A 16363-nucleotide genomic window follows, 5' to 3' on the forward strand; every position below is an offset into this window, starting at 1 on the left:
CCTTCCCCCCCCCCACCTCCCATGGCCACCATGAACCCCAGAAAGGGTTCCCTGTGTGTGCCAGCACCCACCCCCTCTGCAAGGGGCATCAAGGAGCCCCGATGGCATGTGCCCCCCCTCCCCACGGAGCTCCCTCTTGTCCAAGCACCTTCCTCCAGACCCCCGTGCCCCCTCCCGTCCCCCCCGGGCTCATGTGCCCGCTGGTGACAAGAGCCTTTGGGGACCCGGTGGCAGCTCAAACCCACCGGAGACAGCACCGGGCCTGACCTGCCGGGAAGTTTATTGAGTGTTTGAAGGGGGGGAGGTTGTGGTGGAGCCACGGGCCCCCTCCCTGCCCACCCAAAAACCACCGTGAGACCCTCGCTAACAGCAGCTGCTTCGCTTTTCATCACTTTTGTGCAAAAATGGGGGTGCAGAAATGTTCAGAGGCAGGAGGGAAGATGGGCCAGGACAGGGACAGGCCTGAGGTCGGGGACAGGGAGGGGGACAAGCCCCAACTCTCCTCCATCCACCCCCCCCGAGCTCTGCCCTCACCTCATTACCATCAACACTCTATAGAGCCTTAACGAACAGAAACCTGCAGCAGAGGGAGGGGACAGGGTCACCCCAGGCTGGTTTTGGCAGAGGGGAGCTGCCACGAGGTCATGCTCAGGTTGGGGAGCTCATGTCCCCCCACAGCACGGGGGCTGACACACGTGTGTGCACGGGGAAGCAGCTCCCACGTGGGCACGGTCACAGAGCTCCACGGGGAACCAGCTCTGGGAGATGCCCATCATCTCCTTGGCCACAGTGGCTGCTGGTGGCCAAATGGCTCCTCCAGGGCAGACCCGGCCCTTGATCAGCCCTCCCTGAAGCTCGGCCCAGGGCAGGCAGGGCTTCGAAGCCATGATCTTCTGTCCTTAAGCCTTCATCATCCTCCGTGCAATAATTAACCACAAAGGCAGCAAATGAGGTGAGGAACCTGCGGCACCGACCTGATCCAGCAGCCGCTCGGCACCACAGGGAGGTCTGCAAGGCCACCAGCCTCTCCTGGGGGGCTTCAGGACCACAAGTCCCAAAGGTACTTCACAGGAGGGGGTCTACACCAGACAACAGCAAGCACATCCACAGCAAGAACAACTCACCCAAGGCCAAGACCCCAAGGATCCCCAGAGCAGCTCCTGCAGTCCCCAAGACCAGGGCCTCCATGATGTAGGTCACTGGCCAACATTGGGAGGGCTCAGGCATCAACCAGGGCTCCCTCTTCCCTCCATGGAAGGGCCAAGCTTGGTGAAGGACAACGATGCTTGGTGAAGGACAACCAAGCTCAGCCCTGGGCTGATGTCACACTGCCATCCCTGCCAACGCCCCAGGGAAGCTCATGGCCTCTTCCACTGAGGAGCACTGCCAGGGGGTGACCCACTCCCTGCAGGGGACAACTGAGCACCTCGAGTTTTGGACACTGCCTGCAGGGACCTATTCCTGGCTCACCTGCTGGCCAGGTCACCCCTCTGTGCTGTCTGGGGTCACAGAGCCGGTCGCTGCCTCCTGAAAACACCATGGAGATGTTGAGCAGTTGATGCACCAAAGCCCGTTCCCACCTCTCTCCCAGGGACGAGGCTGGAGCTGACCCACACCAGGAATGGGGCTCTGCTGGGGACAAGGCCCTGCAGATGCTCTGCTCAGCCCTTCGTTAACCTGTTCAACTTCTTCGTTAGGGAAATTAGAGCCAAAGTTCGGCTGTTGCACTGGAGAATTAGCTCAGGAGGACCCTCTGAAGCTTCTAATCCAGCCTCCTGCTGACAGCAGGGCTTCCTTCTACAGCTGCTCAGCTTCACTTCAAGCCTGGAGTGAAGAAGGACAGTTGTCCTTCACTTGAGGCTGGGAAGTCTCCAGGGACAGACACCTCTCCTGGCCAGGGAGCTTTTCCTTTTCCTAACCTGCACCCGGGAAGCCCAAGCTTGGGACATCTGGCCCCACTGAAGGGTTGGCTCCATCCTGCTTGGAACCACCCTTCCAGAAGTCACAGGCTGCTTTTAGACACCCCTCAGCCTCCTCCTGGCACGACAAACCCAGCCCAGGTCTCCTCTCCTCAGCCCCGTGTCCAGGTGAGCTCAATGGTCTCCACTGCCTGCTCTCCAGCTTCTCCACATCCCCCTGTGCCCAGGGCCATCCCTGTGCTGGGTACCAGGGTGTCCCACAGCCACATGCCCGGGGCAAACCATGGACAGAGGGACATTATGTGACCAGAGCCACCCCTGTCTCAGACTCAGCCTGCTCCCCGTCACTCCGAGACCCTTTCCAACAAATCTTCTGCCCACCCACCACCTGGCCTCAACTGATGGATGTTTCACATAAGTTATCTGTGCTTCAGGTTTACCCAATGACCAGCAGAGCAGGATCTCACCTTCCATTTTATTTCAAAAATTAAAAGTTTGCTAAAAACCAATAGTTTAGTACCAGTTACAAACATCTGTAAATACTCAAGGATGTCCAACAACCCCCCAAACCATGTGAAGAACACAGGTCTCAGCCCCAGGGCCCTCCCCTCCACCATCTGCCCCACCAGGGAGAGGAGGATCAGGCCACGCTCTCAGGCTGGAAGGGCAAAGAGCACAGTCCTGCTGAAGGTGCTTCCAGAGAAAGCCCACGTCAGCAGCCCAGTGAGGAGATAAAGAAGGAAGCTCTCGGCTCTGAACGTTACCAGCAGAGAGCAGGGAAGACCCCAGCCCCTGGTGGACCCGAGGACAGTGAAACCACCACATCACCCAGCAGTTCCCAAGAGAGACCTGCCCAGGTTGTCTGGAGACCACCGTGCAGCCGAGGGTCCCCACTCCGGCTCCCGGCTGTACCTCCTGGTCCTGACAGGGAGGGTGGCTCCTTAAATTCCCTTCCAAGCACTTCCCAGCTCCCTCTCAGGGCCCAGAGAACAGCCCAGGAGGTGGGTTTAACTAGTCCAGCTGCCAAAACAGGTCTCAAACGTGGGGAAAGAGGCTCCTTGGGTCTCCGTGCAGCAGTTCCGGCAGTTCTTGTCCTCTTTGCCTGCCCAGCCAAGCTCCGACTCCTGCCTCAGGACCGAGCAGAGCTGAGACTCGTACCCACTGTCCCTCAGGTTGACATGTGTCCTTTGGAGCAAGTCCCTGTCCACAGGCTGCATCCTGCCCTCCTGGCCACCCGTTAGCGTGGAGAGGAGCTGGACATCCCAGTTTGACTCAGAAGAGCTTTTGCTGAAGTTGTGGTCAACCCGTGCCTTCTGCGGGAGGGGCTGGAGGAGCCCGGCGCTCGGAGCCCGCTCTCGGCCGCGGCCCAGGAGGTCGGGTCGTTCAGGGGCTATTTTTTCTGCTGTTGTGACACCGAGTGAGCAGGAACATCTGGCTTCAGCCACAGGCAGTTTTGGAGAAGGCAAGTGGCCAGCAGGACAGCTGCTCATTGTGCTCTCCAGATGAGGACTATCCACGTTTCTGGGTGTGTTTTCGTTCTCCCCCATGAGCTGCTTCCCCTGGGAACTGGCGTTGGCTCCGCTCCGGCCCTGCTCGCTGACAGCAGCCTCTGGGGGACCAAACCCCACAGAGGCAGCTTCAAGGGGACCTGACGGTGACGCGGGGTCCCCAAGGTCTCCACACGGGCACAGCTCCAGACCAAGGGAGCTGCGAGGTCTGCTGCAGAGCTCTGTGCTTCGGGGCAAGCTGTCAGGTTCCACCGTGCCAGGCAGGCCTGGCTCAGACATTGGTCCTGCGCCCTGCACCCCCGTCCCACCATCCGTGGGGCTCCTGTGTGGGGAGAGGCCACCACCCAGCTCCAGCCTGGGCTTCTTCTCCACCTGGCTGCTCTCTGCTGAGAGCTGGCGTTTCCTGCAGGCAGGCAGCGTTTGCAGAGGATGGTCGATAGACCCGAGTGTTTGCAGTTTGTGAGGTTCAGATGAAGAAGCAACAGCACAAGTGGCCACTGCAGCCGGGCCAGGAGCCAAGCCCGAGTCTGTGTCCCCCACCACAGATTCCTCCACAGAGCCACGCATGGCACAGAGCCCTCCAGTAAGTCCTGCCCCAGCAGGCAGCCCCCCAGAGCCATCCAATGGCCCTCCTCCTTCTCTGGGATCACTGACCCTGAGCCAGCAAGGGGAGCAGCCCTTGGTCTTCAGGCCACAATCGTGCTCCACATCAATTACCGGTTCCACAGCTCCCTGCTCAGGCCGCTGCCACTCCTTTCCCAGCTCTGCTGTCAGAATCTCAATTCCTCCAGTGACTTGTGCTCGAGGCACCGAGCGTTCATCTGTCAGGCAGGACCTCGGCGCCCTAAGAAGAACCACTGGTTAATGCTCACTCTCTCCAGGCCCAGCAACACCCTCCCCGCAGTGAGACACAGCAGTTTCTGCAGCGCAGGATGTTTGAAGCCCTTGCTAAGAGGACAGTCAGGAATTTTTGAACAGTGAGGCTCAGACAGTGACACTGCAGCTACAGGGGAGACTGGCAGCATGAGGGATGTCTCAGCCTTCTCAGCAGCCCAGGGTCTGGGCTCAGGGGTGGTACAGAGCAGTGGGGTTTGCCTCAGACATGGGATGGAAGAGATGGGCCCAGCTGCCCTTTCTCATTTAAGGGGCACTAGAAGTCCACAGGGACTTCCCTGAAGCAGAGAAGCCACATAAACTTAAGAAAAACATCTCCCACAGCTCATCTAAACCTTGTCTGGTGGGTGCCAGGTCAGTCCTGCACTCACAGCCACATGCCCCTGCTCCCCACTGACCGATCCCCTGGCACAGGGACTAGTGTCACAGCACGGAGACTCGGGCCCCATCCCCTGTGTGCTGTGTGACACTGTGCTGCTTTTCAGCTCCAGGAGTTCCCAGATTCGCAAAAACTTACTCAGCTGAGTGCTCCACAAAGCTGTTGGTGAGCTGGGAGATGACACGATCCACAGGAGCGTACTGCGAGTCGTCCAGCGCAAACCGCTTGTGCCGGGGGCTCTGGAGATGCTGGAAGGAGCAGAGACCCTTTTAGCAACACGTATTCCTTCACAGGAGGGAAATCTGTAGCAACAGCCACTTCCCAAAGAGCCTTTCAGCAGCAGAGCTGTTGTTAGGGAGCAGGTTTGGGAAGGCAGGCAGGGCCGCTCCCCGGTTGCTTACGGGGAGAGTTCTGTTCCCATAGACACCCGCTGGGGAGGAGGCTGGGCTGTGTGAACAGCAGCCCACAGCTTCCCCAGCAGCTGGAGAAAATGCAGACTCCAAACACGCACTGTCTATCACTAAAAGCTGGGCTCTGAGAGCCTCGTTGTTTGGCGTCTTCCAGGAGATTAAAAAACCCACCTCTTTGCACCTTTTAAAATCAGCCTGTGCCCCCCGCCCTCTCTGACTGCCATGGAATGGGTTTCCCACCTCACAGACGAGAGCACAAGATAATCCTGAAGGCTTTCCTTGCCCAGGAGATGAGCATCCAATCTTCAAAACCACTGTTTGCCCAGACCAGGAGGTCAGAGCCCAGATATACTATGGCTTTAATCTCCAAGAGTGATCCCCCAATATAAGGAAGGCTGGAGGTCCAGCAACCTGCCTCCCTTTGCTTGTACTGGTAACAGGCACATCACAATTAATGAAGCTGCCCAGTGGTCCCCATAACTTTTTCAACCAGGTCCCAGTGGAACCTTTACCTTCTGCAGCTCTTCGAAGGTCTCTTGGCAGCACTCACAAAATCCTCTCTTCTTTTTTGGCAGGGTGACCGGCGTGGATCGGGGGCTCTTCTCCCCGTCGCTGGGCACAGGACAGCCCTCTGCACCCCTGCAAACACAGCAAACATCTGCCCTGCCCTTACTCAGCAGCACCAGCAGGTACCCAGCTACCTGTGAAAGGTTCTGTTTAACCCAGAACAGGGCTTCTTTCCCCCACATCCAGAAGAGAATGGGTTCCCTAAATCCCAGGAACCAGCAGGGCAGCAGCTGGCAGAGGGGTTGTGTTAAAAACTTGTGCCGGAGGAGCTACAACCTACCTGGCTCTGCAAGAGTTCGAGAGGTTTTTCAGAGGCTCAAACGGGCTGGAGCTTTTGGGTGCCAGGAAGTTCAGGTCGGGAAAGGTTTTGAACTGGTGATGGAAGGGCCGGAATTGCCTGAAAGCAGCAGATCAGGACATGAGACTTCTGACAGCACGGTTAGACAGCAGTCCCTCCTGCAGAGGGGCTCAAGGTGCCACCTTGTTTGTGATGAGATACTGCCCGTGGCTGTCCTTTCACTTGGCTGCTCCAGAGATTTCCCATTTCTCACTGGAAGGACTAAACCCCATTCCCAGTAACAGCACTGGTGGGGCCATGCTTTGGGCTGCTCAGGTGTGGTGGCAGCAGCCAGTGCAGCATTTCCAGCCACGGCAGCACGGGAAGGTTTGGGTTCCCAGACCACATCTCTCTCTTCACACTTTATTGCTTGCAGCATGTAAAACCTAATATTTGACTCTGCAGCTGCCTTAAATGTTGTCTTCAGAATAATTAATTAGTGCTCGGGATACTGTTAGAGTTACAGAGTTGTTAGAAACACCAGAGAGATCAGATCCCCCTGTGCTGGAGGCTGTAATCAAGTTACAGGCCCTGACCTCATGCGTTTCAATCTCTTTCCTCATCTCAGAGGGCTGGAGCAGATTAAGTGACCCGCTGAGGATCACAAACAGAGCCCAAGAGAGGAAGTAAACTCTGTTGTGGAGTCTCGTTTAACACCTTTTCCCCCCCATGACACATGAGCCACCCAGATTGTTTCTCTCAACTCCATCTGCCTCCCTCTAGGAGAGGGTCAGCTTCCCCGTGTGTAACAGGGTCTCCAGAGAAGCCACGCTCTGCCTCACGGACAGAATATTCACTGCCCCACGGACAGAATATTCACTGCCCCACGGACAGAATATTCACTGCCCCACAAGCAAACAGAACGGATACAGGATTCCCTCCCTGGAAGCCCCTGAGGTTTAATATAGTTTGGCCTTGATGTTGAGAAAAGTCTCATTTACCTGCTCTGGTCTTCAACCTTCAGAAAAGGGGGCTTCAGTTTTCCTGCTGGAAAGCAAGCTGGTTAGAAGTTGCTCTGACCAAATTCCCTCCTTATTCATTCATTCCCCAATGGAACCGGGCTACAGAGCCACGCTCACCAGTACTCCCAACACTCAGGAATGCCAAGTGACAGGACATGCAGCCAAACCAGCTCTTTGGGTAATCTACTACAGCCCTCACCTCCAGAGCATCCCCTAGGGTGACCAAACCCTGGAGGCAGCCCAACTGTGCGCTGTTTCCACCTTGGAAGGCCCACCCAGCGAAGCCCCGTGCGCCTTTAGCATCTGCTCACTCTGATCAGCCAGTGATCTGACCCCAACCTTCCAGTTCTGACCTCAATCACAGAATCATCTAGGCTGGAAGAGACCCTCGGCATCATCGAGTCCAACCATCCACCCTACTCTAAAGTTCTCCCCTACACCATATCCCCCAACACCACATCTAAATGGCTCTTAAACACAGCCAGGGATGGGGACTCAACCACCTCCCTGGGCAGCCCATTCCAATGCCCGACCACTCTCTCTGTGAAGAATTGTTTCCTAATGTCTAGTCTAAACCTCCCCTGGTGCAACTTGAACCCATTACCCCTTGTCCTATCATCTGTAACTGGGGAGAAGAGACCGACCCCCACTTCTCTACACCCTCCTTTCAGGGAGTTGTAGAGAGCGATAAGGTCTCCCCTCAGTTTCCTCTTCCCCAGACTGAACACCCCCAGCTCCCTCAGCCTCTCCTCATAAGACTTACTCTCCAGACCCCTCACAAGCTTCGTTGCCCTTCTCTGGACCCTCTCCAGCACCTGTCACACATCCTCAACACAACACCCCTCCAAGTACAGGAGACGAGTTTATGAGAAACCAATTGGAGCAGCATTTGCACAAGCACAGAGCACATCAACCCCTCCAGCACCCCTTCCTCCCTTCTCCTTTACACAACAGCTCAGAAGGCTCAGGTCAGGACAGTAAAGTCAAAGCAGTCAGAGCTGCTGGAGACAAACCAAGGTGCTGCAGAGCCAGACCTGGCACAGGAACACTGCTAAAGAGCAGGATCTGGCCTTGGCTTGGTCCCTGAGGAGGGCAAAGAGCAGCTACGCTTCCTACAGAGGCATAATGTATATTAAGGGAGCAGAAGAAAACCTCAACAGCGCACTCAGGGAAAAGGTTTTCGGAGCCAGGCCGGGAGAAGAGGCACCGGGTCCCTTCTGCCTCTCAGGTCTGTTCTCAGGAGTGATAACGTTACGCTCAGCCTGGAAATCCGAGTACGGATCGGTCAAGAAACAACTGAACACCAAGGTATTCCCACAGGGCGCCTGCCTGACCCTGAAACCAAACCTCTTGGGCCTCCCTCACCGCCCCTGAAAGGCAAGGAGATTTGTTTTCCTGCAGTCCTGGTGCTCAGTGCTATTTTCTCCAAAGAAATTTTAACCTCCAGAGAGGCTGAGTCCCCCCGTCCTCACCCGTCAGTTCCTCGAGCCTCATCCTGCGCTTGCAGCAAATGTGCTGTTACGTCACTAAAGGAGCTATTTAAGTTACAGGATCAATTTTTCCAAGTAAATGCTGCCAAATGCTTAGCACTTCTGAAAGCAAGGCCACGTTTAGGGCCCCAGATAAAGCTGAGAGGGGTGTGCAGGCCCCCAGCTCCCGTGGCAGAGCGCTGAACGGTGACAAACGTCTCAGCTGTCACCACACGTCCCCAGGCAGGGCTCGGAGTGTGCCGTGGTGCAGAGCTCTGAGCCTGCAGCACACAAGCTGCCTTATCCCACAGCTTTTCCAGCCTTTTTTTTTTTTTTCTCCCCCCACCACCATCTTCCCTCCCCTCACCCCAAACTGGAAAATAACCTTCCACGTGTCACACACAGAATCCAGGTTGGAATCTGCTCGGAGACATCACTGAGCGTTCCCTCTCCGACGAGCAAAGTCAAACAAATCACAAATTAACTCCCATCCCCGGTGCCAATGTCAGCACCACAATTGGCTCTTGTCTAAATGCAGATGAGAACCTGGTTTCCCCCCCCCCCCCTCCTCCTCCCTCCTCCTTTGGAAGCGTTATCCCTAGATTGGTGTCTCAGCAGCACATTTCAGCCTAACAGAAGTGAGTGGGTTGTGAGGAACACGCTCTCCTCTGTAGGATGCATTATTCTTCGAAACTTGGTTTGCGCCAGCGGGTTCAGCGCGCGGTGCCAGCAGCAGGATTCGGGGAGCCCAAGCTGCTGATGGGATTCGGGGAGCTGCAAAGGGCTGATGGGGTTTTTAAAAGCCCTGCCTGAAATCCAAGGCAGGACGTGCTCAGCTGCACCAGGAGGCTGCAGCTCCACTCAGACAGGGAGTTACAAAACCCGTTCGAGAGAAGCTGCCTTCACAGTTGGCGTGTTTTGGATTGCTGAAGTTTCAGATGGATTTTCAAATTCTAAACAAGGCTTCTTCGAGCAGCCCCGCACCCCCGGGTAAATAGGAGGGCAGCTTCCAGACCTACCTCTGTGAATTTTTGATCCGGACGCAAGGGATTTCACCTAAAGGCAAGAGTGACATATTCAGCATGGGAGCCAGCACAGGCACAATGGTAATTACCGATCCCCCAGCAGCACAGAGATTACAGCAGCCTCACCCACCACTTCAGAGCTCCTCCATCAGAGAGTATAGCACCTCCCCCTGATATTTTGTCTCCCAAGTTACCCAGAGTTACTTTAAATACAATATATGGGCTGCCACTCTCTGATCTTATGCCCTACCTTCTTGCTGACCTCTCAAAGGCACTAAGGAACGCTTCAGACAGCCAGTGTAGCAGCCACATTATGATTTTTGTTTTACCCTTAGATCCTCACAAGTCAAACTCAGTATTAGCTGTGCTACAGATAAGTTGATAACTAGTGGCTGCCCCATTCTCATCTGGTTTTACCTCCACTTTATAAAAGAAAAAGTTTTTGGAATTTTGACATCTCCATCAATAAACTGAAGCCCAGCATTGGGTGAAAACCCCAGGAGATCCCCCTGCTTACTAGCCCGTTAGCACCAGAGCCAGAAGGATTGCCCAGAGCTACTGAGGGACCCCGAGCATCCCAAATGGGACCAGAGTCAGGTCAGTTACCTCTGTCTTCTGCCCCCGTTTCCTGGCTCCCGAGACGGCGCGCAGCAGCTGCTGGGCGTACGACAACATTTCTGCGCAGGCGGGATGTCAAAGAGCCATAGCTCCAGAGAAAGTGAGCTGTTCCCCCCCACCACTGCAGCACCGGCCTGACCCCCCGGCCACGATGGGGAAAAGCACAGAGCACTGCCACCACCCACCACAGCACCAGTAATTTGTTCAAGAAAGAGTGTTTTGAGGGACAGCACCCCGTTTTGCTCTTTAGCAGAGCTGGAGTCTGGCTTTAAGTCCCTGCAGAAAGGAGACACTGTTTGGAATCCTGCAGCCCCTGACACCAGAAAGCCCTGACGGGCGGTTTGGCTGCCCAGGAACATGGAGGAGCAGCGGCGCCTGCACCGCGCACCCAGACGGGCTCAGCCAGGGCTGTATGTCACTGTCATCGGGCACTCAGGAACCTTTTACTCCAGACCTATTATTAGAATCAGAGTTTCACCATCTGTCTTTCCCATCACCCCCTCCCCATTCATCACCGAGACAGGAAGCGCCTTCCAGCACAGGTCCTCAAACATCAGCACTTCCTAATTAAAAACCACCAAATCCTGCCATTATCACGATCTGGACTTCCAGGTCAATTAATAAAAATGGTCTTTTTGGACCAAATTAATGCACTGACCAAGCTATTAACATTTTCTAATAGTACATCACAATACACTCAGCATTTGCTGCTGTAACTGTGGCAGCAGCATGTTCTACACAGGGAAATAAATCTGGTTTTTGAAGGGCAGCCCCAGCCGCGGACAGGACGGCACCAGCCAAGTACCAGGTACCGCTTGTGATCTCCTCCTCCTCCTGTTCCACACTCCCTACATCACTTCTGCTCCACCTGTCTCCAAAAAACCACTAATTACCCACAGCTAAATTTCAGCTTACAGAGAAGGATACCATCCACGTGCAGGATCTGGACTCCCCACAGGCGAGCGTTGGCGAGGATACTGCTGCCACTGCAGGTGTCCTGTAAAACAGAGGGGTTTGGCAAGGTACAGCTCGAAGCAGAGATGCTGCGTGAGCACATGCAGCTCCAAATCTAGTTTAGAGAGATTTTCCTGTTGCCCAGTTGACAGACCATTGCATTGCTGTTATTAAAATCAGGGCACAGCAGGAAAGGTTCGAGCTCGTGCTTTATCTACCCCAAATTAACAGTAGCATCTAGGTCAAATTTTTAATCCCTGCTATAGCATGAACTTCTAAGTGGGCACTGAGATTTTTTTTTGGCCACTTATGATATCAGTCAAAGGACTGCAGGGGAGCCTTTTGCCCCAGCTTTAGCTCTTTCTGGGCTAAAAATTCATCTAACAATGGGTCTTTGTGTTAATAGTGCTCTTGAGTTGAGCATCCACAGCACCAGGACAGGCCTTGGAGGGACTTAACGTGGACGGATGACATGGCTCCATGAAGAACAGCGCCCAGGAGCACCACACAATATTCTGCAGAGCCACAAGCAACTGCTTCGTACCTTTACCAGCCCCAGAATCTGCTCTCCTCAGCAGGCAGGGGCTCGGGAGCAGCGGCTGGCACTGGTTCCACACTGCTCAGCAGTACTCTGAACCTACCCAGCCAGACAAGAGCCCGTCGCACGCTGCTCACCTGATTCTTCATGGCCTTCTGCAGCAGCTCCTTTCCCCTGCTGATCAGGGCCTGCAGAGGAAGAAGGTGAGTACTTCATTGAAGTGAAAGAGCTACAAGGCAGGCAGGCTGAGGACAGCAGGGCTGCCCAGTACAGATGATTTCTAGTGATACCCACTCTCTGCTGGGCAGGGGAGTCTGGCCAAGACCTCATCTCACAGACAGCAGGACGGCGCGTTTCCAGAGAACGCAGACCGCAGCGGCACCCATTAGGTCTCCACTAAGCAGCTGCTCAGCCAAGGCTTGGCTTTTATGGAAGAGCAGTGAATGCTCCAGAGTGAGCCAAGAGGAAGCAGCGACTCGGCTCAGAACCGCTGCCTGGCACGTCCCAGGGGCTGGCGGAGGTCAGGGACACCCTCACTCCCTCCTCCTGGGACCAGGGTCGCTTTTGTGAGCCAATGATTTCAGCAAATAGGTTAAGCTCTTTGTAAGACAAAGGGGCAGGGCTGAGCAAGGACAGGGGAACAAACGCTGCGTGAAACCCCCAATATCAGCCCAGGCTCCCCTCCTGCAGCCCAGATCCATCTGGCAGAAACACCCGTGGGGCTCTCCCTACAGTCACAGCTTCCAGCGGACACCAGCGTTCAACGCAGGATGTTGGACCTCTGGCCACAAGCTCCACTGAGCAGAAAGCCCAGCTCTGACAGGGTGAATCCCTTCTTGCCAGCTGCCCTTGTAGATCTCCGCCAAGTCACAACGGCCTTGCCCTACCTGTGTGTGTGAGCACACACCCAGAGCCTGTGATGGGTTTGTCTGGTCTACATCCCCCTGGCTTCTCTAGACACACCTCTGCATCAGGACGATGCCTGTTCTGTGGGGAAGCCAGCCAACCCCTCTATTTCCTCTGCCACTTGAGCAGATATCCTTGTTTAGCAGCTCAAAGCTGTGACACACACACCTGAGCGGACAATGATGTGCAGATACAAGGAAGGTGGGTATGAATATGAACAGCCAGACCAGGGGAGAAAAACCCGCTCAACGTGTTTGCTCAGGGCAGGAACAACTTCATCTTCCAACACTTGGTCTCGGGTTCTACTCTATAGATCCCTTGGGCCAAACTTTGAGGTGGCCTAAACCTTTACAGATCTTACTGTGTCTGGTGGCTTGTGGTGAGGCCTCGTACGGTTCCCTTTGGAGGTAGAGGGCACTGGGCTCGTGCATTTTGCATCTTCTGAAGTTACGTTGCTCTGCTTCTCAGTCCGAGCCCTGGCTTGGTCTCGCTTAGCTTCTTTGTTGCTGGAAACCACGTAGCTGACTTCTTTGCTCAGGAAGCTTTCAGTCACCTGCAGCAAGAGACAGAACAGAGCAGCTCTGAAACTGCCCAACTCCAAGCTGGAAGAGTCCTGCTAAACAAGAACTGCTGCCTTCAGCTCCGCCCCACACACAGTTAAGGGACTGCTGGAAGCACTCATCTCTACAAGTAGCTCCTTCTTCCAGCCCTTACTGGTGTCTCTCAGGAGAGGAGATCCCATGATGCCCTAAAGATACACTGCAAATAACCACCAGAACCTTCAGATGGAGACCTCCATGACGCTCTCTACCATTATCTACTCCCCAAGCAATGGTTTCAGAGGAAAAGCAATAGCTGAGAAAAAGGCCCTGGACATCACTCAGCAGCGTGGAAGAGCTCTGTTCTCAGGAGAACAGAACACACTTTAGCAAAATAAAGTAGAAAGCAAACAGCTGGGACAAGCAGCTGCACACAGAACAGGGAAGAGAGAACTAGAAACCAAAACACACACACCCCACTTTGCACAGAAGCTGGAAGCCCAAGGAAGAGGTAGAAACCCAAGATTTGGGATACTAACAGTCGGCTTCTCAGAAACCCAGCAGAAGGCAGTCGCAGGGCACTAGCACACAGGTACGAGGCTCACAGAAGGACCAAGATCTGAGCAGTCTGAAACTGCAGTCGCTGAAGGAGCCGGTGTGACAGAATCCCTGTGGATGGAGATCCCGGGCCCACCCGTGTGAAGGGTCCTGGTGGCACTGCAGGCTGCCCTGCAACAGTGACCCATGTCATGGGAGATCAAGGGGGCTGCAAGCACAGCAGAGTGAATCACAACCTCCCTGTCCAAGTAACACTCCAGAGTATCACCGACCCTGTGTCAAGGCCAAGTTCAAGATACCACGTGCAAGTCCAAGGCCACAAGATGCCCTTAACTTGGTCCTGAACAACACACAGGGCCTGGGTTGGATATTACTGTCAAAGAGCTGATTTATGGATGGTGGCCGTGGTGCAGTATCTCCACAGGAGCAACAAAAACGAGAACTCCACTCTGTTGGACCCCATTTCAGAGAGAAATGACCCGAGATGGTGTTTGATAAGAAGCAAGAGGGACAGTCAAAAGGGTAAAATTATTTCCAAGTAATGCAGCAGCTACACAGAGACATAACTGACCCCCGGGACCAAGCGGTTCTAGGACTTGAGGATGCACAGCTAAATAAGAGATGCTACAAGAAGGAGAGTGTCCCCGAGTATTGATGGCACATCCAGGGGAAGACAGAAAGAAAAAGAAATCAGTGAATTCAGCATGAGGGTGTGATTAAAAAAAAATAGGGAAATAAATACGAGTCAGCTTCTCCACGTGTCTCTACAGCCAGCACATGATCTTGGCGGCAGAGACACAGCAGCAACAAGGACTAAATGAAGATTTTACACCTGCATGTGGCATTGAAGGAAATTTTGGGGTGTCTCAGAGAAATGAAACTGTCTGAAAACAAAGAGCAACAACTATTAGAACAGATGAATATGTAAGAGTCATACAGAAACTGAAAGATGAAAGAGATGAAGGACCAGCTGCTGGGCACAGCCCCTGTCCTCGGTTCCATCCCAGGTGACTGAAGTGACACTACTTTCTGCAGAGTTTTGGGAGAGGATATAAGGAACTGGTGAGCAGGGGGATCTGGAGAGGCCACAAATGAATCCACCCAAACAACAGCTTCACGGGGGGAAGGGTCCAGACGAGTCTTCTGGGAAAGCCATGGGACAAGCTCACAGCCACGTAACAAAGGAGGCTTGGCAGGCATTACCCTACTTTCCCCTATGTTGAATTCCAGGAAACATTTGGAACTCCCACAATCCGACCTAAAAAAATTAAACTGCCACAGGCTGTCGTAGGGGAAGAGGAGGAACCAGGCAACCAGTTACCACCACCCAAAAGGCACTCCCCATTGCTGGGCAACCAGTTATCACTGACTGGAAGGTGCTCTCATGGTCAAGCAACCAGTTGCCACCACTCAGAAGATGCTGTCAGGACCAGTCAACCAGTTGCCACCCCCTGGAAGGCAGGAGCAAGCAGTGTCCGTAGCAGCTGGTAACAAGTGGGATTGTGCTGCCCAACAACCTGTGAGGGGCCTGGGCAGAGCCAGCAGGGAGGGGAGGACAGCAGCAGGCAATGGATCATGTCCTCCGTCCTCGAGTGGCTCCCCAGGGACGAGGTAAAGCCCATCAGAGACTGGGAAGGGGGGCTGGGTGGATCTATTACCATGCCAAACCATAGAATGGTCTGGGCTGGAAGGGACCTTTAAGATCATTAGGTCCAACCAATAACCTAACACTGCCGAAACCACCACTAAACCACAGAATGGTTAGAGTTGGAAGGGATCTTGAAGATCCTCTAGTCTCACCCCCTGCCCTGGGCAGGGACACCTCCCTCCACACCAGGTTGCTCCAAGCCCCCTCCAGCCTGCCCTTGAACCCCTCCAGGGATGGGGCAGCCACAGCTTCTCTGGCCAGCCTGGGCCAGGCTCTCACCACCCTCACACCAAACAAGTTCTTCCCCACAGCTCAGCTCCATCTCCCCTCTTGCAGGGTCCAACCCTTCCCCCTCCTCCTAGGGCTCCCCTCCCTCATCCAGAGTCCCTCCCCATCTCTCCTGGAGCCCCTTGAGGGACTGGAAGGGGCTCCAAGGTCTCCCCGGAGCCTTCTCTTCTCCAGGCTGACCCTGGAGCACCAGGTTCACCTGAACCCTCAGCACCACATCTGCCCATCTTTTAAAACCCTGCAGGGATGGCGATTCCCCCACTGCCCTGGGCAGCCTGTACCAAGGCTTGATAACCCGTTCAGCGAGGAATTCTTCCCCGATATCCATCACCGACTTCCCCTCGTGCAACTTGAGGCCATTTCCTCTTGTCCCATCGCCTGTTCCTTGGGAGAAGAGACCGACCCCATCCAGCTACACCCTCCTTTCAGGGAGTCGGAGAGAGGGTCGGGGTCTCCCTCAGCCTCCTTCTCTCCAGGCTGAACCCCCCCAGCTCCCTCAGAAGTTCCCCAGCCCTTTCTCCTTGTTCTCCAGCCCCCTCCCCAGCTCCGTACCCCCTTCTCCGGCCTCACCCCAGCCCCAAAACCCCAACCCAACACTCGAGGTTCGGCCTTTCACCAGTGCCCAGCGCGGGGGGAGGTGAGGGGGAACCTGAGGGGAGAAGGGCAGCGGGCCCGGCCTCACCCCGCCGAGCCGCCCGATGGCGGCCGCCAGCTCCCGCGCACCCCTCCCGCTGGGCAGGTCGAGGTAGAAGGACTTCCCGCGGAGAGGCCGGGGGGCGACCGGGCCCGACATGGCGGCCTGAGGTGAGGGGAGACGCGGCCGCCGTAGCGCCGCCGCCGTTAG

The 16363-nt window shown here is 55.1% G+C and overlaps 1 protein-coding gene across 3 annotated transcripts; it reads right to left on the minus strand.

Moving 5' to 3' along the window:
* Window positions 1-2387: 2387 nt before the first annotated feature.
* On the minus strand, window positions 2388-16354 carry DBF4B (DBF4 zinc finger B). Of its 3 annotated transcripts, none has more exons than XM_014942667.1 (11): window positions 16202-16354; window positions 12848-13039; window positions 11718-11768; window positions 11016-11085; window positions 10077-10147; window positions 9465-9501; window positions 6956-6998; window positions 5958-6074; window positions 5623-5749; window positions 4839-4948; window positions 2388-4271 (listed from the first exon to the last, which is right to left on the minus strand). In XM_014942667.1, the coding sequence occupies exons 1-11, from the start codon at window positions 16310-16312 to the stop codon at window positions 2927-2929; spliced, it is 2274 nt and encodes a 757-aa protein (XP_014798153.1). In that variant the 5' UTR covers window positions 16313-16354; the 3' UTR covers window positions 2388-2926. The 3 variants fall into 3 exon arrangements, with proteins under 3 accessions (XP_014798153.1, XP_014798152.1, XP_014798154.1); XM_014942666.1 differs by having other exon boundaries at window positions 6956-7001; XM_014942668.1 differs by lacking the exon at window positions 16202-16354 and adding an exon at window positions 13565-13676 and having other exon boundaries at window positions 6956-7001.
* Window positions 16355-16363: the final 9 nt, after the last annotated feature.

The sequence above is a fragment of the Calidris pugnax genome, unplaced genomic scaffold (genome assembly GCF_001431845.1).
Source record: "Calidris pugnax isolate Ruff unplaced genomic scaffold, ASM143184v1 scaffold108, whole genome shotgun sequence".
In the NCBI taxonomy this organism is placed as follows: domain Eukaryota; kingdom Metazoa; phylum Chordata; class Aves; order Charadriiformes; family Scolopacidae; genus Calidris; species Calidris pugnax.